This window comes from Leopardus geoffroyi, chromosome X, assembly GCF_018350155.1.
Source record: "Leopardus geoffroyi isolate Oge1 chromosome X, O.geoffroyi_Oge1_pat1.0, whole genome shotgun sequence".
Lineage (NCBI taxonomy): Eukaryota > Metazoa > Chordata > Mammalia > Carnivora > Felidae > Leopardus > Leopardus geoffroyi.
Window position 1 is genome coordinate 55,372,758 of NC_059343.1, and position 24,981 is coordinate 55,397,738.

At 39.7% G+C, this 24,981-nt stretch overlaps 1 protein-coding gene across 6 annotated transcripts in view; it reads right to left on the reverse strand.

The window, feature by feature from the left end:
* OPHN1 (oligophrenin 1) overlaps positions 1 to 24,981 on the reverse strand; it is a 618,968-nt gene that overhangs the window by 149,660 nt on the left and 444,327 nt on the right. For all 6 annotated transcript variants that reach the window (XR_006710966.1, XM_045472066.1, XM_045472065.1 and 3 more), the window contains one exon: positions 3,995 to 4,154. Coding sequence is in view for 5 of the 6 variants with exons in the window: in XM_045472066.1 (XP_045328022.1) it covers positions 3,995 to 4,154 (160 nt within the window). In the remaining variant the exon portion in view is untranslated. The remainder of the gene's footprint in view (positions 1 to 3,994; positions 4,155 to 24,981) is intronic.

A 24,981-nucleotide genomic window follows, 5' to 3' on the forward strand; every position in this document is an offset into this window, starting at 1 on the left:
CAAGGGACTAAGGAACAGTCACGAGGAGCTGAAAAACGCTTTAAACGAAATGCAAAACAAAATGGAAATGACGACAGCTCGGTTTGAAGAGGCAGAGGAGAGAATAGGTGAACTAGAAGATAAAGTTATGGAAAAAGAGGAAGCTGAGAAAAAGAGAGATAAAAAAATCCAGGAGTATGAGGGGAAAATTAGAGAACTAAGTGATACACTAAAAAGAAATAATATACGCATAATTGGTATCCCAGAGGAGGAAGAGAGAGGGAAAGGTGCTGAAGGGGTACTTGAAGAAATAATAGCTGAGAACTTCCCTGAACTGGGGAAGGAAAAAGGCATTGAAATCCAAGAGGCACAGAGAACTCCCTTCAGACGTAACTTGAATCGATTTTCTGCATGACATATCATAGTGAAACTGGCAAAATACAAGGATAAAGAGAAAATTCTGAAAGCAGCAAGGGGTAAACGTACCCTCACATATAAAGGGAGACCTATAAGACTCGTGACTGATCTCTCTTTTGAAACTTGGCAGGCCAGAAAGAATTGGCACGAGATTTTCAGTGTGCTAGACAGAAAAAATATGCAGCCGAGAATCCTTTATGCAGCAAGTCTGTCATTTAGAATAGAAGGAGAGATAAAGGTCTTCCCAAACAAACAAAAACTGAAGGAATTTGTCACCACTAAACCAGCCCTACAAAAGATCCTAAGGGGGATCCTGTGAGACAAAGTACCAGAGACATCACTACAAGCATAAAACATACAGACATCACAATGACTCTAAACCCGTATCTTTTTATAATAACACTGAATGTAAATGGATTAAATGCACCAACCAAAAGACATAGGGTATCAGAATGGATAAAAAAACAAGACCCATCTATTTGCTGTCTACAAGGGACTCATTTTAGACCTGAGGACACCTTTAGATTGAGAGTGAGGGGATGGAGAACTATTTATCATGCTACTGGAAGCCAAAAGAAAGCTGCAGTAGCCATACTTATATCAGACAAACTAGACTTTAAATTAAAGGCTGTAACAAGAGATGAAGAAGGGCATTATATAATAATTACAGGGTCTATCCATCAGGAAGAGCTAACAATTATAAATGTCTATGCGCTGAATACCGGAGCCCCCAAATATATAAAACAATTACTCCCAAACATAAGCAACCTTATTGATAAGAATGTGGCAATTGCAGGCGACTTTAACACTCCACGTACAGAAATGGATAGATCATCTAGACACACAGTCAATAAAGAAACAAGGGCCCTGAGTGATACATTGGATCAGATGGACTTGACAGATATATTTAGAACTCTGCATCCCAAAGCAACAGAATATACTTTCTTCTCGAGTGCACATGGAACATTCTCCAAGATAGATCATATACTGGGTCACAAAACAGCCCTTCATAAGTTCACAAGAATTGAAATTATACCATGCATACTTTCAGACCACAATGCTATGAAGCTTGAAATCAACCACAGGAAAAAGTCTGGAAAACCTCCAAAAGCATGGAGGTTACAGAACACCTTAATAAAGAATGAGTGGGTCAACCAGGCAATTAGAGAAGAAATTAAAAAATATATGGAAACAAACGAAAATGAAAATACAACAATCCAAACGCTTTGGGACGCAGCGAAGGCAGTCCTGAGAGGAAAATACATTGCAATCCAGGCCTATCTCAAGAAACAAGAAAAATCCCAAATACAAAATCTAACAGCACACCTAAAGGAAATAGAAGCAGAACAGCAAAGACACCCCAAACCCAGCAGAAGAAGAGAAATAATAAAGATCAGAGCAGAAATAAACAATATAGAATCTAAAAAAACTGTAGAGCAGATCAACGAAACCAAGAGTTGGTTTTTTGAAAAAATAAACAAAGAAAAGTTTGTTACTCTTTACTTTATATAGTCAAATACTTCCTAGATAATGCCTTCTGGATATCCTTCAGGAATCTAAAGTCCAACCTGCCCCTAATTAAGTTTTTTTCCCCATCTTTCCCAAAACTTTAACATTCTGTATTTTCATATGTATGAAGGACAGTCCCATCCATCCAGTCAGCCACATCAGAAATCCAGAATTCAGACATCTTCCTCTCCCACAATTTCCATTTCCAATAACTAAGTCTTATACTTTTCCCTCTCTATTCTTTTTCCCACCACCCTGACTCAGACTGCAGTTGTTTATTGCTCTCACTATGACACTACCCTCCCTCTCTGTGATCTCTCTTTCACACCACAGTCAAGATAATGCCTTCCAAATGTAAGTCTGTCCATCATACTATTCTACTTTTATGAAATGCTTTCCCAAGCTTGCAGGAACAATTCCAAACATTCCAAACTCCTCAACTAGGCAGAGTTTAGTCCTCTTAGGACCTGGCCCCTGTCTGCCTCCAATCACATCTCTGGCCACTGCTATTTTCATTTCATGTTCCAACAATACCAAATTACTTGAAGTTTTAGGCCCTTGGGCCTTTGTTCACACTGGGTCATCTCCTCGAAAATTCCTTTTCCTATTTTCCTTTATTTCCACCTTCAGTATTAACATAAGCTGTACTTCTCTGAAAGTACCCATCCTTGACAATCCCAAAGTGCCCTCTATGCCCAACAATATCACTGTTCAAAATTATTGGTGAGGCAGCACTGATTAAGGATTAAGTGATTAAGGATTTCTATGCTACTTGGATTTAAACCCCAGCTCTGTTATTAGCTAAATGACCTTGGACATGTGTCTGTCACATAGTACAGGTTTATTATCATCTTCACATTTTAGCTGAAAAAATGACTATCATAGAAGTTGTTTGATGTAACACAGATAATATAACAGAAAATGCCAGCTGTTATCCAATATACATTCTCTCATTTTTCTTTTAGCGCAAGAACTAAAGTCTTATCTTGGCATATGAGTGTCCCAAATAAAAACTACACTTCTCTAATTCACTTATAGCCAGATGTGACCAGGGAATTAAATTCTGAAATGGTAAATAAAAGTGGTATATGGGGCTTCCAGGTCATGGGCTTAATGGAAAGGTTTGAATACTTCACTTGACTTTCTTTCAACCTTTTCAAATGATATAACACAGAAGGTATTTGGCCATGCAGATGAAGCAGCACCTTAGAGATGGCAGAAAAATAAGAAAGAAAGAAGGAACCTGAGTTCCTGCTCATGTCAAATCACCATACCAGCCCTGAAACACTTCACTGGACTATTCCACAATCAAATAATAAGTGTCTCTTTTGTTGGAGTCATTGTGTTTGTATGTGGAGTCTTAGAGGCCTACCTGTATCCCACCAAATACAGCTAGTAAGTGGCAGAGCTTGGATTTGAACTGTGGATGCTATCTGGGTTATATTATTAGCCCCCTCCCCTGCAAAAAGTTTTTATTGAATTATGTTTTTCTAGGATGGTACTGGCTGCTAGAAAGCTTAGAGGTTGATGATGGGCCATCTGTAACAAGTGTACAGGACTTGTCAATAAATATTTCTTGTCTAGCCTCATTCCTGGGTACATTTTCTGTCTATCCTTATTTCTCCTTTTCCATTTGACCTAATTATTATGTACAGTACTTCATATTTTACATGCCATATAAAATATACAACCCTAAATTTTTTTGAAATGAAATAAGGTTTAAATAAGTATTAGTACTGCTTTAATTATGGTTTCATTGTACATGCACCACTTTTATATCTATCATTTTCATTTGTTTATATGGCTATCACCATATTACACTGTTAGCTCCATACAGGCATGAATAGTTTTTGTTTTTTCTTCTTCTATATCGTCTAGCCTGGTGCCTAATAATAATTATAGAATTGAGCAATATTTTCTAAATGAATGAATTTCACAGTGTGAGAAATGTTATTAAATGCCATTGTGTCAAAATGGAATTTCCTTCCATTATCAATTTGAGCCAGGGAGGGAGACACAACTCTAAAAGGTGCCTAGGGTAAAGTGTCACATGCTTGGAGAAGTGATGGTGAGAACAGGGAATGCATACCTTGACAAAGTGCTCAATTAGGATTTCCACCACGATGTTCTGAAATTTGATGTTCATCATGGCAGCAACAGTGTCCTCCTGAGCTCTCATCAGAGTGGGCCCAAAGATCACCCCCATGTTAGAGGGGGTCATAAGATTATCTTTGCTGTGCTCACATACACTGCCAAAAGAGAAAGAAAATGATTAATAAGACTTTCTCCAAGACCCCTTGTAACCAACCAAGACTGTGTTAGGTGATATAGGGGGTAAGAGAAACTAAATAGTAAGGAAAAAAAGGAGAGTCCAAAATATATATGAGAATAAAATACTACAAAAGAAGCAAGTAGCAAAGAATAAAAGTTAGTATATAATTAGGGGCCAAAGTGAGACACATCTAACTTAGTAGCACTGTAGGAGTTAAGAGAAGGAGGGTGGGCAGCTATAGTTAGAAAGTATTTGGAAAGACAGGAGAAAAGCAAGACAGCATTCCAGGCCAGAAGTACAGCATGTATAAAGCACATATAAAAAACAATAAAGCACATAGATAAATGTATACCAGCTTCGCCAGCCAGGAATCTAGCATTTTCCCCACCCCTAGTTTGAAAGCAAAAAACTCTAAGGGCTGGAAGGGATACTTTTTTTTTTCCAATATATGAAGTTTATTGTCAAATTGGTTTCCATACAACACCCAGTGCTCATCCCAAAAGGTGCCCTCCTCAATACCCATCACCCACCCTCCCCTCCCTCCCATCCCCCATCAACCCTCAGTTTGTTTTCAGTTTTTAAGAGTCTCTTATGCTTTTGCTCTCTTCCACTCTGACCTCTTTTTTTTTTCTTCCCTTCCCCCAAGGGTTTCTGTTAAGTTTCTCAGGATCCACATAAGAGTGAAACCATATGGTATCTGTCTTTCTCTGTATGGCTTATTTCACTTAGCATCACACTCTCCAGTTCCATCCATGTTGCTACAAAAGGCCATATTTCATTCTTTCTCATTGCCACGTAGTACTCCATTGTGTATATAAACCACAATTTTTTTATCCATTCATCAGTTGATGGACATTTAGGCTCTTTCCATAATTTGGCTATGGTTGACAGTGCTGCTATAAACACTGGGGTACAAGTGCCCCTATGCATCAGCACTCTTGTATCCCTTGGGTAAATTCCTAGCAGTGCTATTGCTGGGTCATAGGGTAGGTCTATTTTTAATTTTCTGAGGAACCTCCACACTGTTTTCCAGAGTGGCTGCACCAATTTGCATTCCCACCAACAGTTCAAGAGGGTTCCCATTTCTCCACATCCTCTCCAGCATCTATAGTCTCCTGTTTTGTTCATTTTAGCCACTCTGACTGGCGTGAGGTGGTATTTCAGTGTGGTTTTGATTTGTATTTCCCTGATGAGGAGCGTCGTTGAGCATCTTTTCATGTGCCATCCGGATGTCTTCTGTAGAGAAGTGTCTATTCATGTTTTCTGCCCATTTATTCACTGGGTTATTTGTTTTTCGGGTGTGGAGTTTGGTGAGCTCTTTATAGATTTTGGATACTAGCCCTTTGTCCGATATGTCATTTGCAAATATCTTTTCCCATTCCGTTGGTTGCCTTTTAGTTTTGTTGGTTGTTTCCTTTGCTGTGCAGAAGCTTTTTATTGGAAGGGATACTTTAAACTAGCCTTTTATCACTGTCCTCATTTTACAGATGAAATCACACACACACACACACACACACACACACACACACCCCAAAACAAACAAACAAACAAAAAACAAAAACAAAAACAAAAAGAAAACAAAACAAAGAGCTCCAAAGAAGGAAAGGGATTTCCCTGAAATCACCATCAGTCTCATCACAGTAGAGCCTGTAATCAATAATGTTCTAATCCCTAGTCACTCTCCTTGCTTAAATTCTCTTTAGGGGTTTCCTATCATTTATAGGATAGGACCAACTCTTCAAAGTTGCAACTTGATGCCTGTTTCTAATCCCAATGCACAGCTTGGACTCTGAAGCTGATCTGGGTTTGAATCCTAACACTACCACATATCTGAGCAACAGTGTTAGTAACCTAACCTCTCTAGGATTCAATTTTTCCACATGCAAAAATAGTATGCACCTTAGAGGGAAGTTGCATAGAGCTAAATTGCTTTAGCATGGTATCCTGGAAATACTGCATCAGAAAGATCTGATGTTATTGTTACCTCTACAGGAGGCTTCATTCAGGATCTGCTGACCTTTGACACTCTTGATATATTACACTGCTTAGATTAACAACATGGCTGTACCATGTTGTTACATGCCACTCCTTCTGCTTAGAATGTCTCCTTCTTCCTGGATCTAAAAATGTCTATCCTTTAAGATACACTTCAGATGACATATCCTTCAGAGCTATCACAGCCCATTTTCTTCTTGATTGATACCATTGGCAAGCAAGTATGTTACGATTTCCTGTTTTTTTTTTTTTTTATCTGCCTCCTTTACTAGGTGGTAAACAACTTCCAAGTGTGTGTGACTCATACACATCAGGTGCCAATTAATTATTTTTCATGGAAATGAATGCTTCTAGTGCTTTTTCAAATACTACTTGAGGAACCAAATGAAAGATGAACAGCTGTTTGGTCAGTTTGGCTGTGGGGTGGGGAGGTAAGGCTATGAGACAACCCACCACAAACACTAATTTTCAAAACTCCCTGCTCAGGTAAAGACCCCTGAGAGGTTGACCCCATCAGCAGGTTCTTGTTACTAACTGGGAAGTTGGGAGGGACAGAATCCTTATACAAATCCTAATGTTAAGCCAATGACAAAGGCTGGTGAAATTCACATGATGATGAACAGCAACAATGCATAGGCATTTGTTATTGCTGGGCCGGCTATGGGTCCCTTTTAACAGTTTAAATATTTCTACAATTAACCCTTATTTTTTTTAAATTTTTTTTTTACATTTGTTTATTTTTGAGAGACAGAGAGAGACAGAGTGTAAGCAGGGGAGGGGCAGAGAGAGAGGGAGACACAGAATCAGAAGCAGGCTCCAGGCTCCGAGCTGTCAGCAAAGAGCCCGACGCAGGGGTCAAAACCACAAACTGTGAGATCATGACCTGAGCCGAAGTCGGACGCTTAACTGACTGAGCCACCCAGGTGCCCCAATTAACCCTTATTTAATGACAGAATTTTTTGAAATGTTAAAATGGAAAAACAACTCTATACAGCCAGCAAGAGATACAGAATGGCTAAACCACTAGTAGCAAGGCAAGGACACTCCTGAGAAGATAGCCTCCAACATGTGTGAATGCTTATCTCCTTATGTGAGCTTTGAAAGGAAATGACTTTGGTTGAAGGTGCCAAAGCTTGCTTAATCCTCCCAACTCCAAAAAAGGCAGAGTGTTTTATCTCTGAAGCCTAGGTTCACAGAGGGTAAAGCACTTAATCAAGATCACAGAGTTTGTGAATACATGAAAATACAGGGATTCAAACCTATATTTGTTTGGCCACAAGTCTTACAGCCATTCTATTGCCTCCCACTGCCTGCTTAATTCCTCTCAAGAAATCAAAACCCGTGTGGGGGCCCCTTTAAGCTAAAACCACCTTTTATGTCTCTAAGGGAGGTTGCTGATGATGTGGGAAACAAAGGGAAATGAAAAATTAAATTTCCTTACTGCCTATTGACAAGTCCTTGAAACAGGCAGAGTGATATTCCTCTAGGAACTGAGCGGCTTCAATGATGGTATGTTGCTCAGGGAAAAAGGCAATCTTAGCTTAACATTATCCTGACCCCCCAAGGACACTGTAAATCTACTTTAACATATAAAAATTCCTTTGGAATCTTCCTTTATCTCTACCCCCCAAGATATATGTTAGTAACCATCCTCCAAGCATATGGCCCACTGATATACACCTTAAGGGTCTCCTGACTGAATTTTTACTAAACAATAATGAATGACCTTTTCCTAACAGCAGCTAGCCCCTCAAGGTCCTGGAAACCTTGTTTCCAAAATACCTTAGAGACTTATGCTATCCCTGACCCCCCTCCCAACCTGAAGGTACATAATCACTCACTCTTCACAACCCCAGTGCAGCTATTTCTGTCCACAGGTCCTGTCCCTGTGCTTTAATAAAATCACCTTTTTCCACCAAAGACATCTTAAGAATTCTTTTTTGCACCAAAGACATCTCAAGAATTCTTTTTGGCCATCAGATCCAGACTCCCACCACTCCAAAACCCCATCACTGGTATCCCATTTAGGACATTCTTTTACTTCTTGGCCTTCTTATGATAAGAAAAGATAGGATAAAATAGGCAGAGAGGGAAAGATTAGGACCTCAGGTCCCTGGGTGTGGAAAAACAAATTTTGGAACAATTCTAGGAATGTCTAACTGCAGCAAAACCCCTTGGATATAAGGTCCCTCTTAAGAATGTAACAGATACCACCTACTCCCTCTCATGTTCCCCCCAGGAATTTGACAATCAACATACCTAACTAAAAAAAGTAAACCATAAAACTTATGTTATATGAGGGACAGTCTGACCAGTCTGACTCCTTACACAATAGAACTGAACCAATCAGGAATGGACAACCCAGCACCTAGAGTTGTCAAGCCAATAACGATGAGACCTGAGAAGAAAGGGGGAAGGGAAGGGAGGTGACCAGAACCCTATAAAACAAGGACATCCCCTCTCTGTAAAGACAGTTTTAAGAATATTCTTCTTTCCTAATGTTATACCCTAATAAACTTTGGCCTGCTGCTCATTTTGTGTTCACCTCTTCATTCTTCGAAGTGGCGAGACAATGAACCCTGGGTATTGACATAAAAAATCCCACAACACTATAAGATTTGGAAGATAACCTATTTCTGGGTAGATTTATTTGCATTTGACATATTTCCTTTGATTATACATTTTGAGAACCATTAAGGGTCATAAGTCACACCCCAAACCATAAGATGAATAAAACCAAAAGGGCACTGTGAGTAGTGAATTAGGTAGGAGTTTGTGATATGATTTGACAGCAAATAAACCTTAAATTCTCTAGTCCACATGGACTAAAAACAATGGGTACAAATTCTTGAACATCAATATTTTTTAAAAAGTGGATATCAGAGGGAAGTTGTAAAAAGCTTCCAGTTGAGGGAAAAATAATTTTGATTTGAGAGTCTATAAAATAGAACAACCTTATGATCCAGCAATCCCATTTCTGGAAATATATCCTGATGAGAGAAAAACTCTCTAAAGGCCTATATACAAGGGAAGCCATTTTAGATTTCTTATTTAGCATGAATGTACATAAACTTTGTTAAAATCAGAAGCCTGATTTATGGCTTACCACACATACATTGTACACTTGCTTTCTGAATGAATAGCATAAAGGAAAACCATCTTGTTCTTGAGATATTGGTCAATGTTCCTACTCCCTATGATGAGGAGAACAAAGGCAAGAAAAACATAGATAAAATTAAATTTTCTTACAACTTGCAGCCCATTGATAAATGCCTGAGACATGCAGAGTGTGAAATTCCTCAAGAAACTCAGGGCTGACTTAATCTTGATGTTCTGCTAGAGACTAAAAGCAACCTTAGCTTGACAATAGTCAGACCTCCAGGATCCTTTTAAGTCTTCTTTAACATATGGAAATCATTTTAGAGACTTCCCTTATTCCTACCCCCCAACTTGAAAGTATATAGTCAATCAATCCTCACAGTCACAGTGCATCTCTTCCTGCCTGGGGGTCTTGTCCCATGCTTTAATGAAAACACCTTTTTGCACTGAAAATGTCTCAAGAATTCTTTCTTGACCATTTGCTCAGTGGCCCTACATCACCTGTATTCATGATAAAACTCATGATTCCTGCCTATCTTCAAAATATATAATATTTTGAGCTTTTATAAGATGTAAAAAACTATATAGCCTTGTAAAAACTGTTAATTTTCTGGAGCATTTTCTTCCTTGTGAAGACTATGTTTCCTGAGCAACTGTCCTTATCTTGGGCTCAAATAAAACTATTTCTACTTCTGGAGATTCCTTTTTTAAAGTTTATTTATTTATTTTGAGAGGGGGGGTTACACACATAGTGGGGAGAGACAGAGAGAGAGAGAGGGAGAGAATCCCAAGCAGTTTCCATGCTTGCGCTGAGCCCAATGCAGGTCTCAATCTCACGACCCTGAGATCATGACCTGAGCCGAAACCAAGAGTCAGACGCTTACACTGACTGAGCCACCCAGGCACCCCAACATTTAGAGATTCTAAAAGGTTTGTTCATTTTGCATAGACAATCCAAATGAAATTATATCACTATCTCAAAAAGATATCTGCACTCCCATTGCAGCATTATTCACAATAGCCAATATTTGGGAGCAACCTAAGTGTCCAACAATAGACAAATAGTTAAATATATACATACAATGGAATGTTTATCAGCCTTAAAAAGGAAGCAAATTCTGCCATTTGCTACAACATGGATGCACCTAGAAAACATGTTAAGTGAAATAATCCAGCCACAGAAAGATAAAATTATCTTGCTTATATGCGGAATCCAAAAATAGTCAAACATAGAAACAGAGAGTAGAATGGTGGTTTCCAGGAGCTGCGGGAGGGGGAAATGGGGACATGGTGGTCAAGAGGTGCAATGTTTCAGTTATATAAGATGATTAAGTTCTGGAGATCTAATGTATAGCAATGCGAATTAACAATACTGTATTGTACAGTTGAAATTTGCTAAGAGGGTAAATCTTATGTGTTATCACTATAACAAGAAGAAAGTGAAATTATGTGAGTTGATAGATGTTGTTGTGGCAACCATTTCATAACATATATATATATATATATATATACACACACACACACACACACCAACCATCAAGTTGTATATGTATCTTAAATATATATAATTTTATTTATAATTTCATATATAAATTTTATTTGTCAATTATATGTCAGTAAATATGGAAAACATAAAAACTGAAGAAGTTCATTAAAGCTGGTTTCATCACTTATGTGCTGTGTGAATTTTGGCATATCTTTTTCTATCCTTATATATCTATTCTCTCGTCTGTAAAATGAGCAAGTTATTAGGTGAACTAAAGAGGCTTCAAGATCTGCCATCTAATGAATCTAAGAAAGCTGTCTCTTGAAAGTAATAGGGAAAAAAAGAAAGCCACACATTATTTATCTACTGTTGGAAGAACACAGGACAATGTATAAAGTGTGCTTGTCTTCCCCACTCTAAACACCACCACCACCACCATCACCAAAAACCCAAAACAAAAAAAGCACACACAAAAGAAAACCCCAAAACCAAATATCTCAAAAAAAAATCAAAAAAAGAACTGGAATCAGAGCAAGCCTCTTGATCCAACCATAGCAAACTTTGAAAAACAAATGATCTGTTTCCATTAATCAAGAAATTACAAGAAAAAAAAGATGAAGAAACTTTTATATTGGGAACATGGTAAAAACATAGAAGCCCTATCCTATATTGTATTAAGATTTGGCTTCTGTGTTCATTAGCCCTCTAAGTGCTTATGATACACACAAAAGCTTCAGAACTACTGCTATAGATTGGGGGTCATCAAACCACGGCTGTTGAGCCAAATGTAACCTACCATCTGTTTTGGTAAATAAAGTTTTATTGGAGCATAGCTCTGCCCATTTGTTCACATATTATTAATGGATACTTTAGTACTGCAAAGGTAGAACTGAGTAGTTGTGACAGCATCTATATAATTCACAAAGCCTAAAATATGTACAATCTAATCCTTTGTGGAAAACATTTTCTGACCTCTGTTAAAGATTAAAATAGGTTTAAAAAACATTTCAATAGATACTATGTATGTATAGTATTTGCATCCTGATTCAAGGAAAAACCATATGACATATTTGAGACTACTGGAAATTTGAACACAGAATAAATAATAATATTAAGTAATTATTACTAACTTATGTTTAGGCATGATAATTATATTGTATTTATATGTAAAAATAGTTTTCATTATTTCAATATACATACTAAAATAGTTATGGATGAAATAATATGATGTCTTGGATTTACTTCAAAATAATACAGGGGAAGGTGGGTAGAGATATAGATGAAACAAGATTGGCTACATCAGTTGGCCACAAAAGTTGATAACTTTTGAAGCTGGGTGATAGACACATGAGGGTTCCTTACACTATTTATTCTATTTCTGTATACACTTGAAATTTTGCATAATAAAAAGGAATTTTTAAGGGACAAGATACTAATAGAGGGAGAGAGTGAGTCAGTGTCTGTCACAAAGTGAGCAGTTTCCATGGGTGCCCTTAAGGTTAGATAGGTTTGGTTTCCTCTACTGATGTTATATTACCAGTAAATATTTTGCTTTACTTTACTTTTTATTTTCATTTCATTTCTTTTCATTTTTCAACTGTAATTTACTTTAAAAATACTTCAACACAGTCAGTGCAATGTCCTGAATTTCATCAATGTCATCAATTGCAACCACATCATCATTTTACGGATCACTAAGTATGAAAAACAATCAGTTTATTGTCAAATTATATAATATCGTAAAACGTTTTAATAGAACCTAAACTCAACAATGAACATCATTTAACCAAAAGACTACAAAATGAGTGGCTATGACCTAGTTCATGCATGTAAAGTTTATGACATTATATCAAAACTGCTCTGCTGACTGACAACAGTAATTTTAAGAAACTAATGATTCTTTTTTAAAAATGTTTTTAAAATATTTTTAATGTTTATTTTTTGTGATAGAGAGAGAGAGAAAGAGAGAGAGACAGACAGAATGAAAGTGGGGTGGGGCAGAGAGAGACGGCGACACAGAATCCGAGGCAGGCTTTGAGCTGTCATCACAGAGCCCAATGCGGGGCTTGAACTCATGAAGTGCAAGATCATGACTTGAGCCAAAGTCAGATGCTTAACTGACTGAGTCACCCAAGTGCCCCAATAAACTATTGATTCTAAGATGCATTTGGAATTCAGGTTACAACTAGAAAAAAAGTGCCCCTTAGAATTGATAAAATTTGATATATGTTTGTTAGTTTTCATGCATACTCTAGGATAGGTTAGTTATAAGTGTAGTATTATAATTGTAAATACATGCTTACATACAGTAGGAGTGATTGATTACTACTTTAAAAACTCTAATCAGTGGGCAGAGGGATTACTATAAGCTTCAGTCAACTGCACCTCCAATCAACACCAGAGGCTTTTTAAATTAGCATGATTGAATTATACAGAGGGGAGGAGGGAAGATGGCGGTGTAGGAGGATGCTGGGCTCACCACGCGTCCTGCTGATCACTTAGATTCCACCTACACCTGCCTAAATAACCCAGAAAACCGCCAGAGGATTAGCAGAACGGAGTCGCCGGAGCCAAGTGCAGACGAGAGGCCCACAGAAGAGGGTAGGAAGGGCGGCGAGGTGGTGCATGCTCCACGGACTGGCGGGAGGGAGCCGGGGTGGAGGGGCGGCTCGCCGGCCAAGCAGAGCCCCGGATTCTGGCTTGCAAAAGCGGAGGGGCCTGACGGACTGTATTCCGACAGCAAGCGCGACTTAGCCTCTGGGAGGTCATAAGTTAACAGCTCTGCTCGGAAAGCTGGAAGGCTGGAGGACAAAGGGAGGGAGAGCTGCTGAGCCCGCGGACGACAGAGCTCAGTTTGGTGGGGAACAATGGCGCTAGCCAGCGCCAACTCCCCCGCCCATCCCCCAGCCAAAATCCCAAAGAGAACCAGTTCCTGCCAGGGAACTTGCTCGCTCCGCCCAAACACCCAACTCTGTGCTTCAACGGAGCCAAACCTCCGGCAGCAGATCTGACTCCCTCCCTCTGCCACAGGGCCCCTCCTGAAGTGGATCACCTAAGGAGAACCGAGCTAAGCCTGCCCCTCCTGCCCCTGTGCACCTTGCCTACCCACCCCAGCTAATACGCCAGATCCCCAGCATCACAAGCCTGGCAGTGTGCAAGTAGCCCAGACGGGCCACGCCACCCCACAGTGAATCCCGCCCCTAGGAGAGGGGAAGAGAAGGCACACACCAGTCTGACTGTGGCCCCAGTGGTGGGCTGGGGGCAGACATCAGATTGGACCGCGGCCCCGCCCACCAAATCCAGTTATACACCACAGCACAGGGAAAGTGCCCTACAGGTCCTCACCATGCCAGGGACTATCCAAAATGACCAAGCGGAAGAATTCCCCTCAGAAGAATCTCCAGGAAATAACAACAGCTAATGAGCTGATCAAAAAGGATTTAAATAATATAACAGAAAGTGAATTTAGAATAATAGTCATAAAATTAATCGCTGGGCTTGAAAACAGTATAGAGGACAGCAGAGAATCTCTTGCTACAGAGATCAAGGGACTAAGGAACAGTCACAAGGAGCTGAAAAACACTTTAAATGAAATGCAAAACAAAATGGAAACCACCACGGCTCGGATTGAAGAGGCAGAGGAGAGAATAGGTGAACTAGAAGATAAAGTTATGGAAAAAGAGGAAGCTGAGAAAAAGAGAGATAAAAAAATCCAGGAGTATGAGGGGAAAATTAGAGAACTAAGTGATACACTAAAAAGAAATAATATACGCATAATTGGTATCCCAGAGGAGGAAGAGAGAGGGAAAGGTGCTGAAGGGGTACTTGAAGAAATAATAGCTGAGAACTTCCCTGAACTGGGGAAGGAAAAAGGCATTGAAATCCAAGAGGCACAGAGAACTCCCTTCAGACGTAACTTGAATCGATTTTCTGCATGACATATCATAGTGAAACTGGCAAAATACAAGGATAAAGAGAAAATTCTGAAAGCAGCAAGGGGTAAACGTGCCCTCACATATAAAGAGAGACCTATAAGACTCGTGACTGATCTCTCTTTTGAAACTTGGCAGGCCAGAAAGAATTGGCACGAGATTCTCAGTGTGCTAGACAGAAAAAATATGCAGCCGAGAATCCTTTATCCAGCAAGTCTGTCATTTAGAATCGAAGGAGAGATAAAGGTCTTCCCAAACAAACAAAAACTGAAGGAATTTGTCACCACTAAACCAGCCCTACAAGAGATCCTAAGGGGGACCCTGTGAGACAAAGTACCAGAGACATCACTACAAGCATAAAACATACAGACATCACAATGACTCTAAACCCATATCTTTCTATAATAACACTGAATGTAAATGGATTAAATGTGCCAACCAAAAGACATAGGGTATCAGAATGGATAAAAACACAAGACCCATCTATTTGCTGTCTACAAGAGACTCATTTTAGACCTGAGGACACCTTTAGATTGAGAGTGAGGGGATGGAGAACTATTTATCATGCTACTGGAAGCCAAAAGAAAGCTGGAGTAGCCATACTTATATCAGACAAACTAGACTTTAAATTAAAGGCTGTAACAAGAGATGAAGAAGGACATTATATAATAGTTACAGGGTCTATCCATCAGGAAGAGCTAACAATTATAAATGTCTATGAGCCGAATACAGGAGCCCCCAAATATATAAAACAACTACTCATAAACATAAGCAACCTTATTGATAAGAATGTGGTAATTGCAGGGGACTTTAACAGCCCACTTACAGAAATGGATAGATCATCTAGACACGATCAATAAGGAAACGAGGGTCCTGAAAGAGACATTGGATCAGATGGACTTGACAGATATATTTACAACTCTGCATCCCAAAGCAACAGAATATACTTTCTTCTCGAGTGCACATGGAACATTCTCCAAGATAGATCATATACTGGGTCACAAAACAGCCCTTCATAAGTTTACAAGAATTGAAATTATACCATGCATACTTTCAGACCACAATGCTATGAAGCTTGAAATCAACCACAGAAAAAAGTCTGGAAAACCTCCAAAAGCATGGAGGTTAAAGAACACCTTAATAAAGAATGAGTGGGTCAACCAGGCAATTAGAGAAGAAATTAGAAAAATATATGGAAACAAACGAAAATGAAAATACAACAATCCAAATGCTTTGGGACGCAGCGAAGGCAGTCCTGAGAGGAAAATACATTGTAATCCAGGCCTATCTCAAGAAACAAGAAAAATCCCAAATACAAAATCTAACAGCACACCTAAAGGAAATAGAAGCAGAACAGCAAAGACACCCCAAACCCAGCAGAAGAAGAGAAATAATAAAGATCAGAGCAGAAATAAACAATATAGAGTCTAAAAAAACTGTAGAGCAGATCAACGAAACCAAGAGTTGGGTTTTTGAAAAAATAAACAAAATTGACAAACCTCTAGCCAGGCTTCTCAAAAAGAAAAGGGAGATGACCCAAATAGATAAAATCATGAATGAAAATGGAATGATTACAACCAATCCCTCAGAGATACAAACAATTATCAGGGAATACTATGAAAAATTATATGCCAACAAATTGGACAACCTGGAAGAAATGGACAAATTCCTGAACACCCACATTCTTCCAAAACTCAATCAGGAGGAAAAAGAAAGCTTGAACAGACCCATAACCAGCGAAGAAATTGAGTCGGTTATCAAAAATCTCCCAACAAATAAGAGTCCAGGACCAGATGGCTTCCCAGGGGAGTTCTACCAGACGTTTAAAGCAGAGATAATACCTATCCTTCTCAAGCTGTTCCAAGAAATAGAAAGGGAAGGAAAACTTCCAGACTCATTCTATGAAGCCAGTATTACTTTGATTCCTAAACCAGACAGAGACCCAGTAAAAAAAGAGATCTACAGGCCAATATCCCTGATGAATATGGATGCAAAAATTCTCAATAAGATACTAGCAAATCAAATTCAACGGCATATAAAAAGAATGATTCACCATGATCAAGTGGGATTCATTCCTGGGATGCAGGGCTGGTTCAACATTCGCAAATCAATCAATGTGATACATCACATTAACAAAAAAAAAGAGAAGAACCATATGATCCTGTCAATCGATGCAGAAAAGGCCTTTGACAAAATCCAGCACCCTTTCTTAATAAAAACCCTTGAGAAAGTCGGGATAGAAGGAACATACTTAAAGATCATCAAAGCCATTTATGAAAAGCCCACAGCTAACATCATTCTCAACGGGGAAAAACTGAGAGCTTTTTCCCTGAGATCAGGAACACGACAGGGATGCCCACTCTCATCGCTGTTGTTTAACATAGTGCTGGAAGTTCTAGCATCAGCAATCAGACAACAAAAGGAAATCAAAGGCATCAAAATTGGCAAAGATGAAGTCAAGCTTTCGCTCTTTGCAGATGACATGATATTATACATGGAAAATCCGATAGACTCCACCAAAAGTCTGCTAGAAGTGATACATGAATTCAGCAAAGTTGCAGGATACAAAATCAATGTACAGAAATCAGTTGCATTCTTATACACTAACAATGAAGCAACAGAAAGACAAATAAAGAAAGTGATCCCATTCACAATTGCACCAAGAAGCATAAAATACCTAGGAATAAATCTAACCAAAGATGTAAAGGATCTGTATGCTGAAAACTATAGAAAGCTTATGAAGGAAATTGAAGAAGATTTAAAGAAATGGAAAGACATTCCCTGCTCATGGATTGGAAAAATAAATATTGTCAAAATGTCAATACTACCCAAAGCTATCTACACATTCAATGCAATCCCAATCAAAATTGCACCAGCATTCTTCTCGAAACTAGAACAAGCAATCCTAAAATTCATATGGAACCACAAAAGGCCCCGAATAGTGAAAGGAATTTTGAAGAAGACCAAAGCAGGAGGCATCACAATCCCAGACTTGAGCCTCTACTACAAAGCTGTCATCATCAAGACAGCATGGTATTGGCACAAAAACGGACACATAGACCAATGGAATAGAATCGAAACCCCAGAAATAGACCCACAAACGTATGGCCAATTCATCTTTGACAAAGCAGGAAAGAACATCCAATGGAAAAAAGACAGCCTCTTTAATAAATGGTGCTGGGAGAACTGGACAGCAACATGCAGAAGGTTGAAACTAGACCACTTTCTCACACCATTCACAAAAATAAACTCAAAATGGATAAAGGACCTGAATGTGAGACAGGAAACCATCAAAACCTTGGAGGAGAAAGCAGGAAAAGACCTCTCTGACCTCAGCCGTAGCAATCTCTTACTCGACACATCCCCAAAGGCAAGGGAATTAAAAGCAAAAGTGAATTACTGGGACCTTATGAAGATAAAAAGCTTCTGCACAGCAAAGGAAACAACCAACAAAACTAAAAGGCAACCAACGGAATGGGAAAAGATATTTGCAAATGACATATCGGACAAAGGGCTAGTATCCAAAATCTATAAAGAGCTCACCAAACTCCACACCTGAAAAACAAATAATCCAGTGAAGAAATGGGCAGAAAACATGAATAGACACTTCTCTAAAGAAGACATCTGGATGGCCAACAGGCACATGAAAAGATGCTCAGCGTCGCTCCTTATCAGGGAAATACAAATCAAAACCACACTCAGGTATCACCTCACGCCAGTCCGAGTGGCCAAAATGAACAAATCAGGAGACTCTAGATGCTGGAGAGGATGTGGAGAAACGGGAACCCTCTTGCACTGTTGGTGGGAATGCAAATTGGTGCAGCCGCTCTGGAAAGCAGTGTGGAGGTTCCTCAGAAAATTAAAAATAGACCTACCCTATGACCCAGCAATAGCACTGCTAGGAATTTATCCAAGGGATACAGGAGTACTGATGCATAGGGGCACTTGTACCCCAATGTTCATAGCAGCACTCTCAACAATAGCCAAATTATGGAAAGAGCCTAAATGTCCATCAACTGATGAATGGATAAAGAAATTGTGGTTTATATACACAATGGAATACTACGTGGCAATGAGAAAAAATGAAATATGGCCTTTTGTAGCAACGTGGATGGAACTGGAGAGTGTGATGCTAAGTGAAATAAGCCATACAGAGAAAGACAGATACCATATGGTTTCACTCTTATGTGGATCCTGAGAAACCTAACAGGAACCCATGGGGGAGGGGGAGGAAAAAAGAAAAAAAAAAAAGAGGTTAGAGTGGGAGAGAGCCAAAGCATAAGAGACTGTTAAAAACTGAGAACAAACTGAGGGTTGATGGGGGGTGGGAGGGAGGAGAGGGTGGGTGATGGGTATTGAGGAGGGCACCTTTTGGGATGAGCACTGGGTGTTGTATGGAAACCAATTTGACAATAAATTTCATATATTAAAAAAAATAAATTAGCATGATTGATGGTAAAGTGATTTCTCATTGCTTAGAGGTGTCAAGATACTATATATGTAGTGACTACAAATATTGTATGGACACTACCAAACTTGCATAGATAGGTTAGAAGAATAGAGCAGTGGTCAATCATAACATCAGTAGGGTGGACCAACAAATATGCATCTTCAAATGTGATATACCATATGGGACACAACACTGCCTATTATATGTTCTAGTCAAAAAATAGTTAATTTGAATTCAACTAGTCTTTAAATATAATCTCTACTTTATCAGAAATAAAGGAGATATGGGAATAAGCTGAACAATATGATACTAAAGAAAGTAGACACAAGTAGTAAGGCTCTGCAGGAAAAATGGTGGATCTAGTCTTATCAATAAACCAAAGTCAATAAAAAAGGGACTGTGCTAGAATTTTTGAATATGAAAATAATATATGAGGTAGATATAATGTGTGGCACTCTATGGAGTACTAGATTGAACACACCATCTACACAGGGAATTTTTGGTTCAATGGGAAAATGGTAATATTTCTGAAAAGTAGAAATAGCTGAACTGAAAAAAATAAGTTGCAGAATACCATAATCTAATTTTGGTAAAAAAAATGCAAATTGTGTGTGTGTGTGTGTGTGTGTGTGTGTGTGTGTGTTGATACACATTCACAGAATGATCTGAAAAAATACACTAATTATTAATAGCAGTGGTTTTGGATACTGGGGATAAAGAGATTTACTTTTAATTTTTTTATGTATTTTCTAATCTCTATAATGTACAGTATTGCTTCAGGAGTAACAGATGTGTTATTACAAAAATAAGAATCTAGTAAGCCAAAGAGCCACACCTTTTAGAATCATAGCCCAGGCCTATGATTACAAAGTAGTCTTTCATTTGAGCATAGATCACAGGATTTTATTGCCTGACTCCAGTTGTGTTTCTATATTATTTATCTCCATCCAGTGAATATTTGATGCAAATGCAGTCAGAGCATCTGAAAGGAAAGAGAACTGGGACTTCATGGAGTTTATAGAAGAGGTTGTTTTTATGCATGAGTAGCAGAAAAAGGCCTGAGTATCACTTCCATTGTAATATTCCTCTGGTAGTGAGGTTGTGGGGAAGGTAACCTGTAGCATTCTCCTATCTCTGATTAATAGTAACTGTAAGTACTATTCAAAAAGAACTGGATATTTGGGAACCTCATATTGGCTGAGGAGAGTTTGTGTCTGTCTGTTATTACCTTAGAAAATGGGTTGGCAGTGGGAATACTTTACAAAGGCAAAGATATAATTATATATAGATTAGAAAAGCAGCAGTTGGCAGGCAGAATAATTATGTGAATTTTAAAAGTACATGGATTTTCCTCTCATGTGTGTATTTCCCTATTAGAATGAAGCCTATTTTTTATTTGAATTTCCCCTACAACTTTTGGTTTATAATGTTTACAAACATACAAAATACTGAAAAAATTTGTATTATGAACATTCATACTGTCATACCTACATTCAAGAATTAGCATTTTACTACACGTGCTTTCCATCTCTATATTTTTCTAAATCCTTTAAAAGTAAATTGATCAACTCCAAATACCTCAGTATTCATCTCCAAAGAAAAAGTACACAAAGGGCTACACAAAGAGCTAAGTACACGAAGAGCTAAGATGGCAGGGTAGTAGGAGGGCCTTAGGCTTGCCTGGTCCCCTGAACTCAGCTAGATAAATATCAAATCATTCTGAATATCCAAAAATAAATCTGAGTACTAAAAGAACAAACTGCACAATTAGAGGGAGAGAAGAGGACACAACATGAAAGGTAGGAAGTGCACAGACATGATTTGGGGGAGAAGAGGATCGTGGGTGCCCCAGAAGGGAGGGAGCCCTGGTCATGGAGAGAGGAGAGAGAGAGGAATGCATAGGGGATCGCACAAGGAAAACATTTCCCCAAAGCTACTCACTGGGAAAATAAGAGGGGCTGATTTTTGTGAGGTTTTACAATCATGGGGCTCAAAGGCTAAAGTTTTAGAAGTGTGTGGCATGGCAAGTGTAGAGGCTAGAAGGCTCTGCAGTGCTACTGTAGAGAAGGAGAGCAAATAGCCTAGAAGGAAGACAGCCAGACGGGCAGATGGCATGATCTGAACAGCACCTGGGATGCACTGCTAGAGATGGTTCCCTGTTTTTGGAGTGCATTTGAAAGAGGTGGCATTGCCTCTGCAGGGATAAAGGAGCCTGAAGGCACCATCTCTCTCATTCTCCTCAGCATAAACTGACTTCAGTAAGCAGCACAGTGCCAACACTAGCAGCATAAACCCCTTACACCAAGCCCCACCTTCTTATGCTCAACAGGTGCTGCTTTTCTCGGGTAAGTGTGCTGCTGAAGCAGCACAGCTGGCCCCTCCCCCAGAAGATCAGCACAACCCCCCCCACACACACACACATACCATGTGTACAGACCATAGAGTTCTGCAAAGATTTAGCTCTAGTGGAAATAGCATCAGGTCTCTTTTAGCAGGCAGACCAGATCAACCTAGTTAAAACTCACCACATTATGGCCATGGACCAAACACTCCCCACTGCAGGCAAGAGGAAACTCTGCAGAGGACTGACTTGAGGGGTAGAGCAGCTATAACACAGCAGCAGAGTGCAAAGCATACTCCAGAGACACTTCCTGAAGTGCCAGACCATGGACGTTATATGACCTCTACTTCATAAAGCCATTACTCTAAGGATCAGGAAACATAACAGGCTTTCTGAACATACAGAAGAAGATAGAGACTTAGACAAAATGCCAAGATGGAAGAATTCATCCCAAAAGAAAGACCAGAAAAGATCATGGCCAGTGATTTAATGCAAACAGATATAAGTAATATGCCTGCTATAGAATTTAAAGGAACAATAATAAGGATATTATCTGGGCTTGAGATAAACATAGAAGACACCAGGGAGTCCCTGACTTCAGAGACAAAGACCTACAAACTAATCACGCCAAAATAAAAAAAAAAAAAAATGCTATAATCGAGATGCAAAACAGACTGATTGTAATGACCACAAGGATGGAAGAAGCAGAAGAATGAATAAGTGATATAGAAGATAAAATTATGGAAAATAATGAAACTGAAAAGAAAAGAGAAAGAAAAATATTGGATCATGAACTCAGGACCCCCACAATGTGGAATACCACTCATATCATAGGAGTCCAAGGGAAAAAGGAGAGAGGGGAAAAAGGGCAGAAGATTTTTGGAGCAATTTAGAGCTGAAAACTTACCTAATCTTGGGAAAGAAATAGATATCCAAATCCAGGCCTCACAGAGAACTCCCATCAAAACCAACAAAAGCTGGCCAACATGAAGACATATCATAACTATATTTGCAAAATACAGAGATAAAGAAAAAGTCCTAAAAGCAGTAAGACCAAAGAAGTCCCTAACTTACAAAAGAAGACCAATAAGATTAGCAGCAGAAATCTCTGCTAAATTTGTCAGGCCAGAAGGGAGTGGCTTGATATATTCAATGTGCTGAACAGAAAAATATGCAGCCAAAAATACTCTATCCAGCAAGGCTGTCACTCAGAATGGAAGAAGAGATAAAGAGTTTCCCAAACAATAACTAAAGTAGTTTGTGACCACTAAGCCAACCCTGCAAGAAATGTTAAAGGGGGCTCTTTGATTGGGAGAGAAAGACCAAAAGGGACAAAGACTATAAAGAAACAGAGAAAATATCCAGAAACAACCAGAAAAGAACTAGTAAAATGGCACAAAATTAATATCTATCAATAGTCACTCTGAATGCAAATGAACCAAATGCTCCAACAAAAAGACATAAGTTGTCAGAATGGATAAAAAAGCAAGACCCATCTTCATCCTGCCTACAAGAGATTCATCTGCAACACAAATACACCTGCAGATTGAAAGTGAAGGGATGGAGAAACATTTATCACGCTAGTGGACATCAAAAGAAAGCCAAAGTAGCCATACTTATATCAGACAGACTAGATTTCAACCCAAAGTCTAACAAGAGATTAAGGGCACTATATCATAAAAAGGGGTATATCCAACAAGAAGATCTAACAAATGTAAATATTTGTGCCCCAAATTTGGAACACCCAAATATATAAAACAATTATTAACAAACAAAAGGAACTCATTGATAATAATACAATAATAATAGGGGACATGAACATCCCACTTACATCAACGGAAAGACCATTTAAGTAGAAAATCAACAAGGACAATGGCTTTGAGTGACACACTGGAGCAGATGGACTTAACATATATTCACAACATTCCATCCTAGAGCAACAGAATACACCTTCTTTTCAAATGCACATAGGATTTTTCCAGAAGAGATCACATACTAGATCACAAATCAGGCCTCAACAAATAAAAAAATAATGAGATCACACCGTGCATATTTTCAGACCACAACACTATGAAACTCAAAGTCAACCATGAGCAAAAAGATTGGAAAGACCACAAATCCACGGAGTTTAAAGAACATCATACTGGTCTAAAGCTACCTGGCTAGGATTCATGGAAGATGGCGGCGTAGGAGGACGCTGGGCTCACCGCTGGGCTCCTGCTGATCACTTAGATTCCACCTACACCTGCCTAACTAACCCAGAATACCACCAGAAGACTAGCAGAACGGAGTCTCCGGAGCCAAGCGAAGACGAGAGGCCCACGGAAGAGGGTAGGAAGGGCAGAGAGGCGGTGCACGCTGCACGGACTGGCGGGAGGGAGCCGGGGCGGAGGGGCGGCCCGCCGGCCAAGCAGAGCCCCGGAGTCTGGCAGGGAAAAGCAGAGGGGCCGGACGGACTGTGTTCCAACAGCAAGCGCGACTTAGCATCTGGGAGGTCATAAGTTGACAGCTCTGCTCGGAAAGCGGGAAGGCTGGAGGACAAAGGGAGGGAGAGTTGCTGAGCCCCGGGATGACAGAGCTCAGTTTGGTGGGGAACAAAGGCGCTCACCAGCGCCATCTCCCTCACCCATCCCCCAGCCAAAATCCCAAAGGGAACCAGTTCCTGCCAGGGAACTTGCTCGCTCCGCCCAAACACCCAACGCTGTGCTTCTGCGGAGCCACCCCTCCTGCAGCGGGTGTGACTCCCTCCCGCTGCCACAGGGCCCCTCCTGAAGTGGATCACCTAAGGACAAGCGAGCTAAGCCTGCCCCTCCTGCCCCCATGCACCTTGCCTACCCACCCCAGCTAATACGCCAGATCCCCAGCACCACAAGCCTGGCAGTGTGCAAGTAACCCAGACGGCCACGCCACCCCACAGTGAATCCCGCTGTGGATTCTAGGAAGATTCTAGGAATCTTCCCCTAGGAGAGGGGAAGAGAAGGCACACACCAGTCTGACTGTGGCCCCAGCAGTGGGCTGGGGGCAGACATCAGGTCTGACTGCGGCCTCGCCCACCAACTCCAGTTATACACCACAGCACAGGGGAAGTGCCCTGCAGGTCCGCACCACCCCAGGGACTATCCAAAATGACCAAGCGGAAGAATTCCCCTCAAAAGAATCTCCAGAAAATAACAACAGCTAATGAACTGATCAAAAAGGATTTAAATAATATAACAGAAAGTGAATTTAGAATAATAGTCATAATATTAATCGCTGGGCTTGAAAACAGTATAGAGGACAGCAGAGAATCTCTTGCTACAGAGATCAAGGGACTAAGGAACAGTCAAGAGGAGCTGAAAAACGCTTTAAACGAAATGCAAAACAAAATGGAAACGACAACAGCTCGGATTGAAGAGGCAGAGGAGAGAATAGGTGAACTAGAAGATAAAGTTATGGAAAAAGAGGAAGCTGAGAAAAAGAGAGATAAAAAAATCCAGGAGTATGAGGGGAAAATTAGAGAAC